Below are 13,198 nucleotides of genomic sequence, written 5' to 3'. Positions count from 1 at the left end.
CGCAAATGATTGTTTCACAGTTAATTGCTGAAATGTAGGACTGCTCATTTTCTTGACCTGCCTCTGGGATGACGATTCACCCCCAGCAGCAGCAACAGCAGCATCAGTGGGACTAACACTTTCTTCAGAGGAATCAATAATAGTGCAGGAGTCATCCAGCCTTAAGTGGGATGCCGGGCTAACTCCCAGCGCTGCTGAGGATATTGATGAGGATAGTGTGGTGGGTGTATTTTGTAGCCGTCGGGATGTCGGTGAGCGGAGGGTCTTAGCTGATGATGGAGTGCTTGTTTTTTATTGGGAAGAACTTTCAGCTTTTCCCAACACTTTGCCATGAACTCTCCTTAAATGGCGTAACATAGACGAGGTTCCAAGATGGTTAAGGTCCCTCCCTCGACTGACTGTGGCTTGACATACACTACAATTGGCTATACAATTGTTGTCTGGATTTGGGTAGAAATAATTCCACATATAAGAACTGGATTTTTTTGTTTTATGCCCAGGCATGACAATGGCCTTTTTCTTGTCACGTGCCAGAACTGCTGCCACTGGTGCAGGACTTACACAAACAACCTCATCCTCCTCAACATCTTCATTAGCGCCCTCATCGCCTACACAAATCTTCCCCTCATCCTCTTCTAATTCCAAAGTGGCATCCTCAATTTGTGTATCACCGGCTACACTCGGGCTATTAAGGCACACATCAGCAGAATGCTCACGATTAGACATCCCACTGTTGGATGGACTCTCCACAGGGATTGTTGTCATTTGTGAATCAGAGCAAACATTCTCCTCTAATGCCTTACTGTTATCTTGCAGCTCGGCTTTGACGCGTAACAGTAGTTGTGCACCAATTGTAGGCTCGGTAACTTTTTGGGATCTGCTACTAATAGCCAAAGGTGAAGGCCTCATTCTCTCTTTGCCACTGCGTGTGTAGAATAACATGTTTGCAAATTTTTTTTTTATCGGCACTTAACTTTTGCTCGGTAACACTTCTTTTTAGCTTCCATACATTAAATTTTTTTTGTTTTTTGTTTTTTGCACTGATTTGGAAACACTCTGTTGTTTGACATCGCCTTGGCCAGATGACGTACTGGGAACACTAGCATCAGGACTGGTGACAGAACCTGGTTGCTCATTCTGATCATATGTGGACTGCTTTGAATCCATTCTGAGCGCAAAGCACTTGTGGTAAAAATTAGTTGGTAGATACTGCTGACAGATATGACTTTTGACAGCCAGAAATATTTATGCACTATTATGGGGGACACCCCAAAAGCACTGAGGAGTGCTAAAAATTAGTTGGTAGATTCTGTTGACAGATATGACTTTTGACAGCCAGAAATATTTATGCACAATTAGGGAGGACACCCCAAAAGCACTGGGGAGTGCTAAAAATTAGTTGGTAGATACTGCTGACAGATATGACTTTTGACAGCCAGAAATATTTATGCACAATTATGGGGGACACCCCAAAAGCACTGAGGAGAGCCAAATATAAAAAAAAATAATAAACCTCTATCGTCCTCTCTTCTCTAGCGATTTTTGTTAGAGCAATTGCAAGAAGAATATTGGATTCTCTGTCCCTGCTCTAATCAGCCTGTGACTACACTCTGCTCTCTCCCTCTGTCAAATGGCGATGGATTGCTGTGGAGGCATGTATTTATAATGTTGAAGTATCACGATGAACCGAGCCCCGAGATCTGACAACGTCACAATGATGTTCGGCCTCGATTTGGATTCGGGGCGGGCGGGAGAGTACCGAGCTACTCAGCTCGGTACTCGGATAGGCAAAGTTCGGGTGGGTCTGGTTCTTGGGGAACCGGACCCGCCCATCTCTAATTGAAACAAGAGATCACCATCATAGAGTTTCAGGTTTAGAAATATGACTATGCAGAAATCTGATTTGCAACTGCTTAAACCCCTTTCTAATACACTGGCATGCTAAATATACTTACATAATATAAAAAATAAAGATATATTTCATGGACCCACATAGTGACAAAAATACTACCTTGGTAACACAGTGCCCTTTTCTTCTTATTACAGTTTTCATCGTTCCACATTCCATCGTCTGTTGATCTTCCTATATACATTTCTACACAGTTTTGGGCTTTAAATTTGTTATTAGGCTCTCCTTGTGCCCAATTTTGTTCCTCTTTTGGTATGGATTTATTGGTTTCTACCTGTTTCCAAATCCCATTTATTTTTTGAATGCCAATCCAATAGTGACCTTCAGCAGAAGGTATATTGTTCATCAAAAAGGATGATTCTGCTTTATTTTGAATAATAACCAAGCCAGTGTAATGTTTTTTACACCAAGTATAGGTGTCATTCCATGTCAGAGTATCAGTGTTATTATGATACGTCCATGCAGATACTTCTGTGAATTTCAAAAGTCCTAGAAATATAATCAGAAAATACATATTACATAATTCAATTACATAATAATTCAAAGTATAGTAAACTTCAGTTATAGATATTTAACCGTTTAACACTCTTACCACTTCTATGAGGCAAATATTTTCACCCCGAGAAAGCTATACATTACCATTCACAAGAATGTAATATTTTATGTATTTCTTGATAGGGAAATTTAAAGGGGAGTGATATTATTACTATTACATGTTAAGTTTAAGAATGGTACCAAAGTTTCAACTGTGAAGTTAGTTTGTGGGGTTTTGTAGTAGAAGTACAATAACCGGTGAAGGTACAGTAACATAGGTATGTTAGGCTGTTATTGACACTGTATAAGTATTTGGTTTTTAGGATCAGTGTTCAGGAAATTTACTTCTAGGATCAAATGTATTGATCACAAATATAGAAAAAACAAAACATTAGTGATAGATTCTAAGTGAAAGAGCAAGGAAAAAAATCATTTCCATTATTAACAAATAGAGCTGAGTGAATTAATATGACAAATGGCAATCTTCAACAACGGAGACAGCTGGATCCAGGATTTTTGCCTGCTCTCTCGGGAGTCCGGGAGAACACACAAAAATTCTGTCTACCGGACATTCCGGGAGAGTAGGCAACTATGTTATAAAACAGTTTTACAATTGTCAATTGCTGACACATTTTACCCGGGCCCCCTGGCAGGACTGTATTAATGCTAGAAGTGATAGCCTACAAGGACCTCTTCATTTGAGTTCATATTACATTTTTTTTCTTGCAATCTTTTTTTTTTCCGCACGGGGGTGGGGGGGGGGCATGGGGGTCCGTCTTGTTCGTGGCGTCAGCGTCCCTCCTCTCCTCTCTGCTCCATTCACTTTGACTCACTGACTGTCGGGCGTGGTGCAGAGTGAAAAAAAAGGGGGAGAGTGGCACAGAGTGAAAAAGAAGGGGGTGGGGAGAGGCACAGAGTGAAAAAGAAGGGGGGTGGGGAGAGGCACAGAGTGAAAAAGAAGGGGGAGATAAGCACCGAGTGAAAAAAAAGGGGGAGAGAGGCACAGAGTGAAAAAGAAGGGAGAGAGGCACAGAGTGAAAAAGGGGGAGAGAGGCACAGAGTGAAAAAAAAGGGAGAGAGGCACAGAGTGAAAAAGAGGGGAGAGAGGCACAGAGGGAAAAAAAGGGATAGAGAGAGGACAGAGTGAAAAAAAGAGATAGAGAGAGGCACAGAGTAAAAAAGAAGGGGAGAGAAGCACAGAGTGAAAAAAAGGGGGGAGAGAGGCACAGAGTGAAAAAGAAGGGGGAGAAAGACACAGAGTGAAAAAGAAGGGAGAGATAGGCATTGAGTGAAAAAAAAGGGGGAGAGAGGCACAGAGTGAAAAAGAAGGGGGAGAGGCACAGTGAAAAAGAAGGGAAGAGAGGCACAGAGTGAAATAGGACGAGAGAGGCACAGAGTGAAAGAAAGGGGGAGAGAGGCACAAAGTGAGAAAAAAAGAAGTGAAGAGAAGCACAGAGTGAAAAAAAGGGGAGGAGAGAGGCACAGAGTGAAAAAGAAGGGGGACAGGCACAGAGTGAAAAAGAAGGGGGGGTGGGGAGAGGCACAGAGTGAAAAAGAAGGGAGAGATAGGCACCGAGTGAAAAAAAGGGGGAGAGAGGCACAGAATGAAAAAGAAGGGAGAGAGGCACAGAGTGAAAAAGGGGGAGAGAGGCACAGAGTGAAAAAAAGGGAGAGAGGCACAGAATAAAAAAGAAGGGGAGAGAGGCACAGAGTGAAAAAGAAGGGTGAGAGAGGCACAGATTGAAAAAGGTGGAGAGAGGCACAGAGTGAAAAAAGGGAGAGAGAGGCACAGAGTAAAAAAGAAGGGGAGATAGGCCCAGAGTGAAAAAGAAGAGGGAGAGAGGCACAGAGTGAAAAAGAGGGGAGAGAGGCACAGAGTGAAAAAAGGAGTAGAGACGCACAGAGTGAAAAAAAAAGAGGAGAGAGGCACTGAGTGAAAAAAGGGGGGAGAGAGGCACAGAGTGAAAAAGAAGAGAGAGAAGCACAGAGTGAAAAAGGGGGAGAGAGGCACAGAGTGAAAAAGAAGAGAGAGAGGCACAGAGTGAAAAAGAGGGGAGAGAGGCACAGAGTGGAAAAAAAAGGGATAGAGAGAGGACAGAGTGAAAAAAAGGAGAGAGAAGCACAGAGTGAAAAAAGGGGGGAGAGAGGCACAGAGTGAAAAAGAAGGGGGAGAAAGACACAGAGTGAAAAAGAAGGGGGAGATAGGCACCGAGTGGAAAAAAAGGGGGAGAGAGGCACAGAGTGAAAAAGAAGGGAGAGAGGCACAGAGTGAAAAAAGGAGGAGAGATGCACAGAGTGAAAAAAAAGGGGGGAGAGAGGAACAGAGTGAAAAAGAAGGGAGAGAGGCACAGAGTGAAAAAGAGGGGAGAGTGGCACAGAGTGAAAAAAAGTAGGAGAGACGCACAGAGTGAAAAAAAAGGGGGGAGAGAGGCACAGAGTAAAAAAAAGGGGGAGAGAGGCACAGAGTGAAAAAAGGGGGAGAGAGGCACAGAGTGGAAAAAAGGGGGAGAGAGGCACAGAGTGGGAAAAAAGGGGGGAGAGAGGCACAGAGTGAAAAAAAAAGGGGATGAGAGGCACAGAGTGAAAAAGAAGGGGGAGAGAGGCACAGAGTAAAAAAGGGGGAGAGAGGCACAGAGTGAAAAAGAAGAGAGAGGCACAGAGTGAAAAAGAGGGGAGAGAGGCACAGAGTGGGGAAAAAGGGATAGAGAGAAGACAGAGTGAAAAAAAAGGGGAGAGAAGCACAGAGTGAATAAAAGGGGGGAGATAGGCACCGAGTGAAAAAGAAGGGGGAGATAGGCACCGAGTGAAAAAAAGGGGGAGAGAGGCACAGAGTGAAAAAGAAGGGAGAGAGGCACAGAGTGAAAAAAGGAGGAGAGATGCACAGAGTGAAAAAAGGGGGGAGAGAGGCACAGAGTGAAAAAAGGGGGTGAGAGGCACAGAGTGTAAAAAAGGGGAAGAGAGGCACAGAGTGAAAAAAAGGGGAAGAGAGGCACAGAGTGAAAAAGAAGGGGGAGAGAGGCACAGGGTGAAAAAAGGGGGAGAAAGGCACATAGTGAAAAAAATGGGGGGAGAGGCACAGAGTGAAAAAGAAGGGGGAGAGAGGCACAGAGTAAAAAAGGGGGAGAGAGGCACAGAGTGAAAAAGAAGAGAGAGAGGCACAGAGTGAAAAAGAGGGGAGAGAGGCACAGAATTGGAAAAAAAGGGATAGAGAGAGGACAGAGTGAAAAAAAGGGGAGAGAAGCACAGAGTGAAAAAAAGGGGGGAGATAGGCACCGAGTGAAAAAGAAGGGGGAGATAGGCACCGAGTGAAAAAAAGGGGGAGAGAAGCACAGAGTGAAAAAGAAGGGAGAGAGGCACAGAGTGAAAAAAGGAGGAGAGATGCACAGAGTGAAAAAAGGGGGAGAGAGGCACAGAGTGAAAAAAGGGGGTGAGAGGCACAGAGTGTAAAAAAGGGGAAGAGAGGCACAGAGTGAAAAAAAAGGGGAAGAGAGGCACAGAGTGAAAAAGAAGGGGGAGATAGGCACCGAGTGAAAAAAAGGGGGAGAGAGGCACAGAGTGAAAAAGAAGGGAGAGAGGCACAGAGTGAAAAAAGGGGGGAGAGATGCACAGAGTGAAAAAAGGGGGGAGAGAGGCACAGAGTGAAAAAAGGGGGTGAGAGGCACAGAGTGTAAAAAAGGGGAAGAGAGGCACAGAGTGAAAAAAAAGGGGAAGAGAGGCACAGAGTAAAAAGAAGGGGGAGAGAGGCACAGAGTGAAAAAGAAGGGGGAGATAGGCACCGAGTAAAAAAAAGGGGGAGAGAGGCACAGAGTGAAAAAGAAGGTAGAGAGGCACAGAGTGAAAAAAGGAGGAGAGATGCACAGAGTGAAAAAAAAGGGGGGGAGAGAGGAACAGAGTGAAAAAGAAGGGAGAGAGGCACAGAGTGAAAAAGAGGGGATGAGAGGCACAGAGTGAAAAAGAAGGGGGAGAGAGGCACAGAGTAAAAAAGGGGGAGAGAGGCACAGAGTGAAAAAGAAGAGAGAGGCACAGAGTGAAAAAGAGGGGAGAGAGGCACAGAGTGGGAAAAAAGGGATAGAGAGAAGACAGAGTGAAAAAAAAGGGGAGAGAAGCACAGAGTGAATAAAAGGGGGGAGATAGGCACCGAGTGAAAAAGAAGGGGGAGATAGGCACCGAGTGAAAAAAAGGGGGAGAGAGGCACAGAGTGAAAAAGAAGGGAGAGAGGCACAGAGTGAAAAAAGGAGGAGAGATGCACAGAGTGAAAAAAGGGGGGAGAGAGGCACAGAGTGAAAAAAGGGGGTGAGAGGCACAGAGTGTAAAAAAGGGGAAGAGAGGCACAGAGTGAAAAAAAAGGGGAAGAGAGGCACAGAGTGAAAAAGAAGGGGGAGAGAGGCACAGGGTGAAAAAAGGGGGAGAAAGGCACATAGTGAAAAAAATGGGGGGAGAGGCACAGAGTGAAAAAGAAGGGGGACAGAGGCACAGAGTAAAAAAGGGGGAGAGAGGCACAGAGTGAAAAAGAAGAGAGAGAGGCACAGAGTGAAAAAGAGGGGAGAGAGGCACAGAATTGGAAAAAAAGGGATAGAGAGAGGACAGAGTGAAAAAAAGGGGAGAGAAGCACAGAGTGAAAAAAAGGGGGGAGATAGGCACCGAGTGAAAAAGAAGGGGGAGATAGGCACCGAGTGAAAAAAAGGGGGAGAGAAGCACAGAGTGAAAAAGAAGGGAGAGAGGCACAGAGTGAAAAAAGGAGGAGAGATGCACAGAGTGAAAAAAGGGGGAGAGAGGCCCAGAGTGAAAAAAGGGGGTGAGAGGCACAGAGTGTAAAAAAGGGGAAGAGAGGCACAGAGTGAAAAAAAAGGGGAAGAGAGGCACAGAGTGAAAAAGAAGGGGGAGATAGGCACCGAGTGAAAAAAAGGGGGAGAGAGGCACAGAGTGAAAAAGAAGGGAGAGAGGCACAGAGTGAAAAAAGGAGGAGAGATGCACAGAGTGAAAAAAGGGGGGAGAGATGCACAGAGTGAAAAAAGGGGGGAGAGAGGCACAGAGTGAAAAAAGGGGGTGAGAGGCACAGAGTGTAAAAAAGGGGAAGAGAGGCACAGAGTGAAAAAAAAATGGAAGAGAGGCACAGAGTAAAAAGAAGGGGGAGAGAGGCACAGGGTGAAAAAAGGGGGAGAAAGGCACATAGTGAAAAAAAGGGGGGAGAGGCACAGAGTGAAAAAAAGGGGGAGAGGCACAGAGTGAAAAAGAAAGGAAGAGAGGCACAGAGTGAATAAGGACGAGAGAGGCACAGAGTGAAAGAAAGGGGGAGAGAGGCACAAAGTGAGAAAAAAAGAAGTGAAGAGAAGCACAGAGTGAAAAAAAGGGGAGGAGAGAGGCACAGAGTGAAAAAGAAGGGGGAGAGGCACAGAGTGAAAAAGAAGAGGGAGATAGGCACCAAGTAAAAAAAAGGGGGAGAGAGGCACAGAATGAAAAAGAAGGGGGAGAGAGGCAAAGATTGAAAAAGGGGGAGAGAGGCACAGAGTGAAAAAAAGGGAGAGAGAGGCACAGAATAAAAAAGAAGGGGAGAGAGGCCCAGAGTGAAAAAGAAGAGGGAGAGAGGCACAGAGTGAAAAAGAGGGGAGAGAGGCACAGAGTGAAAAAAGGAGGAGAGACGCACAGAGTGGAAAAAAAAAGAGAGGCACAGAGTGAAAAAGGGGTGAGAGAGGCACAGAGTGGAAAAAAAGGGATAGAGAGAGGACAGAGTGAAAAAGGTGGAGAGAGGCACAGAGTGAAAAAGAAGAGAGAGAGGCACAGAGTGAAAAAGAGGGGAGAGAGGCACAGAGTGAAAAAGAAGGGGGAGAGAGGCACAGGGTGAAAAAAGGGGGAGAAAGGCACATAGTGAAAAAAGGGGGGGAGAGGCACAGAGTGAAAAAAGGGGGAGAGGCACAGAGTGAAAAAGAAGGGAAGAGAGGCAAAGAGTGAAAAAGGGGGAGAGAGGCACAGAGTGAAAAAAAGGGAGAGAGAGGCACAGAATAAAAAAGAAGGGGAGAGAGGCCCAGAGAGAAAAAGAAGAGGGAGAGAGGCACAGAGTGAAAAAGAGGGGAGAGAGGCACAGAGTGAAAAAAGGAGGAGAGACGCACAGAGTGAAAAAAAAGAGAGAGAGAGGCACAGAGTGAAAAAGAGGGGAGAGAGGCACAGAGTGGAAAAAAAGGGATAGAGAGAGGACAGAGTGAAAAAGGGGGAGATAGGCACAGAGAGAAAAAGAAGAGAGAGAGAGGCACAGAGTGAAAAGGAGGGGAAGAGAGGCACAGAGTGAAAAAGAAGGGTGAGAGAGGCACAGAGTAAAAAAGAAGGGGAGAGAGGCCCAGAGTGAAAAAGAAGAGGGAGAGAGGCACAGAGTGAAAAAGAGGGGAGAGAAGCACAGAGTGAAAAAAAAGGGGGGAGATAGGCACCGAGTGAAAAAGAAGGGGGAGATAGGCACAGAGTGAAAAAAAGGGGGAGAGAGGCACAGAGTGAAAAAGAAGGGAGAGAGGCATAGAGTGAAAAAATGAGGAGAGATGCACAGAGTGAAAAAAGGGGGGAGAGAGGCACAGAGGGAAAAAAGGGGGTGAGAGGCACAGAGTGTAAAAAAGGGGAAGAGAGGCACAGAGTGAAAAAAAAGGGGAAGAGAGGCACAGAGTGAAAAAGAAGGAGGAGAGAGGCACAGGGTGAAAAAAGGGGGAGAAAGTCACGTAGTGAAAAAAAGGGGGGGAGAGGCACAGAGTGAAAAAGAAGGGAAGAGAGGCACAGAGTGAAATAGGACGAGAGAGGCACAGAGTGAAAGAAAGGGGGAGAGAGGCACAAAGTGAGAAAAAAAGAAGTGAAGAGAAGCACAGAGTGAAAAAAAGGGGAGGAGAGAGGCACCAAGTGAAAAAGAAGGTGGAGATAGGCACCGAGTGAAAAAAAGGGGGAGAGAGGCACAGAATGAAAAAGAAGGGAGAGAGGCACAGAGTGAAAAAGGGGGAGAGAGGCACAGAGTGAAAAAAAGGGGAGGAGAGAGGCACAGAGTGAAAAAGAAGGGGGAGAGGCACAGAGTGAAAAAGAAGGGGGGGTGGGGAGAGGCACAGAGTGAAAAAGAAGGGGGAGATAGGCACCGAGTGAAAAAAAGGGGGAGAGAGGCACAGAATGAAAAAGAAGGGAGAGAGGCACAGAGTGAAAAAGGGGGAGAGAGGCACAGAGTGAAAAAAGGGAGAGAGGCACAGAATAAAAAAGAAGGGGAGAGAGGCACAGAGTGAAAAAGAAGGGGGAGAGAGGCACAGATTGAAAAAGGGTAGAGAGGCACAGAGTGAAAAAAAAGAGAGAGAGAGGCACAGAGTGAAAAAAGAAGAGGGAGAGAGGCACAGAGTGAAAAAGAGGGGAGAGAGGCACAGAGTGAAAAAAGGAGGAGAGACGCACAGAGTGAAAAAAAAAGAGGAGAGAGGCACTGAGTGAAAAAAGGGGGGAGAGAGGCACAGAGTGAAAAAGAAGTAAAAGAAGCACAGAGTGAAAAAGGGGGAGAGAGGCACAGAGTGAAAAAGGGGAGAGAGGCACAGAGTGAAAAAAAGGAGAGAGGCACAGAATAAAAAAGAAGGGGAGAGAGGCATAGAGTGAAAAAGAAGGGTGAGAGAGGCACAGAGTAAAAAAGAAGGGGAGAGAGGCCCAGAGTGAAAAAGAAGAGGGAGAGAGGCACAGAGTGAAAAAGAGGGGAGAGAGGCACAGAGTGAAAAAAGGAGGAGAGACGCACAGAGTGAAAAAAAAGAGAGAGAGAGGCACAGAGTGAAAAAGAGGGGAGAGAGGCACAGAGTGGAAAAAAAGGGATAGAGAGAGGACAGAGTGAAAAAGGGGGAGATAGGCACAGAGAGAAAAAGAAGAGAGAGAGAGGCACAGAGTGAAAAGGAGGGGAAGAGAGGCACAGAGTGAAAAAGAAGGGTGAGAGAGGCACAGAGTAAAAAAGAAGGGGAGAGAGGCCCAGAGTGAAAAAGAAGAGGGAGAGAGGCACAGAGTGAAAAAGAGGGGAGAGAAGCACAGAGTGAAAAAAAAGGGGGGAGATAGGCACCGAGTGAAAAAGAAGGGGGAGATAGGCACAGAGTGAAAAAAAGGGGGAGAGAGGCACAGAGTGAAAAAGAAGGGAGAGAGGCACAGAGTGAAAAAATGAGGAGAGATGCACAGAGTGAAAAAAGGGGGGAGAGAGGCACAGAGGGAAAAAAGGGGGTGAGAGGCACAGAGTGTAAAAAAGGGGAAGAGAGGCACAGAGTGAAAAAAAAGGGGAAGAGAGGCACAGAGTGAAAAAGAAGGAGGAGAGAGGCACAGGGTGAAAAAAGGGGGAGAAAGGCACATAGTGAAAAAAAGGGGGGGAGAGGCACAGAGTGAAAAAGAAGGGAAGAGAGGCACAGAGTGAAATAGGACGAGAGAGGCACAGAGTGAAAGAAAGGGGGAGAGAGGCACAAAGTGAGAAAAAAAGAAGTGAAGAGAAGCACAGAGTGAAAAAAAGGGGAGGAGAGAGGCACCGAGTGAAAAAGAAGGTGGAGATAGACACCGAGTGAAAAAAAGGGGGAGAGAGGCACAGAATGAAAAAGAAGGGAGAGAGGCACAGAGTGAAAAAGGGGGAGAGAGGCACAGAGTGAAAAAAAGGGGAGGAGAGAGGCACAGAGTGAAAAAGAAGGGGGAGAGGCACAGAGTGAAAAAGAAGGGGGGGGTGGGGAGAGGCACAGAGTGAAAAAGAAGGGGGAGATAGGCACCGAGTGAAAAAAAGGGGGAGAGAGGCACAGAATGAAAAAGAAGGGAGAGAGGCACAGAGTGAAAAAGGGGGAGAGAGGCACAGAGTGAAAAAAGGGAGAGAGGCACAGAATAAAAAAGAAGGGGAGAGAGGCACAGAGTGAAAAAGAAGGGGGGGAGAGGCACAGATTGAAAAAGGGTAGAGAGGTACAGAGTGAAAAAAAAGGGAGAGAGAGGCACAGAGTGAAAAAGAAGAGGGAGAGAGGCACAGAGTGAAAAAGAGGGGAGAGAGGCACAGAGTGAAAAAAGGAGGAGAGACGCACAGAGTGAAAAAAAAAGAGGAGAGAGGCACTGAGTGAAAAAAGGGGGGAGAGAGGCACAGAGTGAAAAAGAAGTAAAAGAAGCACAGAGTGAAAAAGGAGGAGAGATGCACAGAGTGAGAAAAAAGGGGGGAGAGAGGAACAGAGTGAAAAAGAAGGGAGAGAGGCACAGAGTTAAAAAAAAGGAGGATGAGAGGCACAGAGTAAAAAAAAAAAGGGGGGGAGAGAGGCACAGAGTGAAAAAAGGGGGAGAGAGGCACAGAGTGGAAAAAAGGGGGAGAGAGGCACAGAGTGGAAAAAAAAGGGGGGAGAGAGGCACAGAGTGAAAAAAAGGGGATGAGAGGCACAGAGTGAAAAAGAAGGGGGAGAGAGGCACAGAGTGAAAAAGAAGGGGGAGATAGGCACCGAGTGAAAAAGAAGGGGGAGATAGGCACCGAGTAAAAAAAAGGGGGAGAGAGGCACAGAGTGAAAAAGAAGGTAGAGAGGCACAGAGTGAAAAAAGGAGGAGAGATGCACAGAGTGAAAAAAAAGGGGGGGAGAGAGGAACAGAGTGAAAAAGAAGGGAGAGAGGCACAGAGTGAAAAAGAGGGGAGAGTGGCACAGAGTGAAAAAAAGTAGGAGAGACGCACAGAGTGAAAAAAGGGGGGGAGAGAGGCACAGAGTTGAAAAAATTGGGAGAGAGGCACAGAGTGGAAAAAAAGGGGGGAGAGAGGCACAGAGTGACAAAAAGGGGATGAGAGGCACAGAGTGAAAAAGAAGGGGGAGAGAGGCACAGAGTGAAAAAGGGGGAGAGAGGCACAGAGTGAAAAAGAAGAGAGAGAGGCACAGAGTGAAAAAGAGGGGAGAGAGGCACAGAGTGGGAAAAAAAGGGATAGAGAGAGGACAGAGTGAAAAAAAAGGGGAGAGAAGCACAGAGTGAAAAAAAAGGGGGGAGAGAGGCACAGAGTAAAAAAGAAGGGGGAGAAAGACACAGAGTGAAAAAGAAGGGGGAGATAGGCACCGAGTGAAAAAAAAGGGGGAGAGAGGCACAGAGTGAAAAAGAAGGGAGAGAGGCACAGAGTGAAAAAAGGAGGAGAGATGCACATAGTGAAAAAAAAGGGGGGAGAGAGGCACAGAGTGAAAAAGAAGGGAGAGAGGCACAGAGTGAAAAAGAAGGGAGAGAGGCACAGAGTGAAAAAAGGAGGAGAGACGCACAGAGTGGAAAAAAAGGAGGGAGAGAGGCACAGAGTAAAAAAAAAGGGGATGAGAGTCTTAGAGTAAAAAAGAAGAGGGAGAGAGGCACACAGTGAAAAAAGGGGGGGAGACGCATAGAGTGTAAAAGGGGGAGAGAGGCACAGAGTGAAAAAAAAGGGGGAGAGAGGCACAGAGTTAAAAAGAAGAGAGAGAGGCACAGCGTGAAAAAGAGGGGAGAGAGGCACAGAGTGAAAAAGAAGGGGGAGAGATGCACAGAGTGAAAAAAAGAGGAGAGAGGCACTGAGTGAAAAAAGGGGGGAGAGAGGCACAGAGTGAAAAAGGGGGAGAGAGGCACATAGTGAAAAAGAAGAGAGAGAGAGGCATAGAGTGAAAAAAAGGGGGGAGAGAGGCACAGAGGGAAAAAGAGGGGAGAGAGGCACAGAGTGGAAAAAAGGGGGAGAGGGGCACAGAGTGGAAAAAAGGGGGAGAGAGGCACAGAGTGGAAAAAAAGGGGAGAGAGGCACAGAGTGAAAAAAAGGGGGGAGAGAGGCACAGAGTGGAA

At 46.4% G+C, this 13,198-nt stretch overlaps 1 protein-coding gene across 3 annotated transcripts in view; it reads right to left on the bottom strand.

The window, feature by feature from the left end:
* Window positions 1-13,198, bottom strand: part of LOC142099370 (P-selectin-like) — a 416,714-nt gene that overhangs the window by 111,189 nt on the left and 292,327 nt on the right. For 2 of the 3 annotated variants that reach the window (XM_075182758.1, XM_075182760.1), the window contains exon 3: window positions 2,012-2,398. The exons of the other annotated variant lie outside the window; for it this stretch is intronic. In XM_075182758.1, the coding sequence (XP_075038859.1) occupies window positions 2,012-2,398 (387 nt within the window). The remainder of the gene's footprint in view (window positions 1-2,011; window positions 2,399-13,198) is intronic. 3 annotated transcript variants of the gene reach the window in all.

This window comes from Mixophyes fleayi, chromosome 8 (assembly GCF_038048845.1).
Source record: "Mixophyes fleayi isolate aMixFle1 chromosome 8, aMixFle1.hap1, whole genome shotgun sequence".
In the NCBI taxonomy this organism is placed as follows: Eukaryota; Metazoa; Chordata; class Amphibia; order Anura; family Limnodynastidae; genus Mixophyes; species Mixophyes fleayi.
The sequence above is the reverse complement of the archived record's forward strand: the minus strand, read 5'-3'. Positions and strand labels throughout refer to the sequence as shown.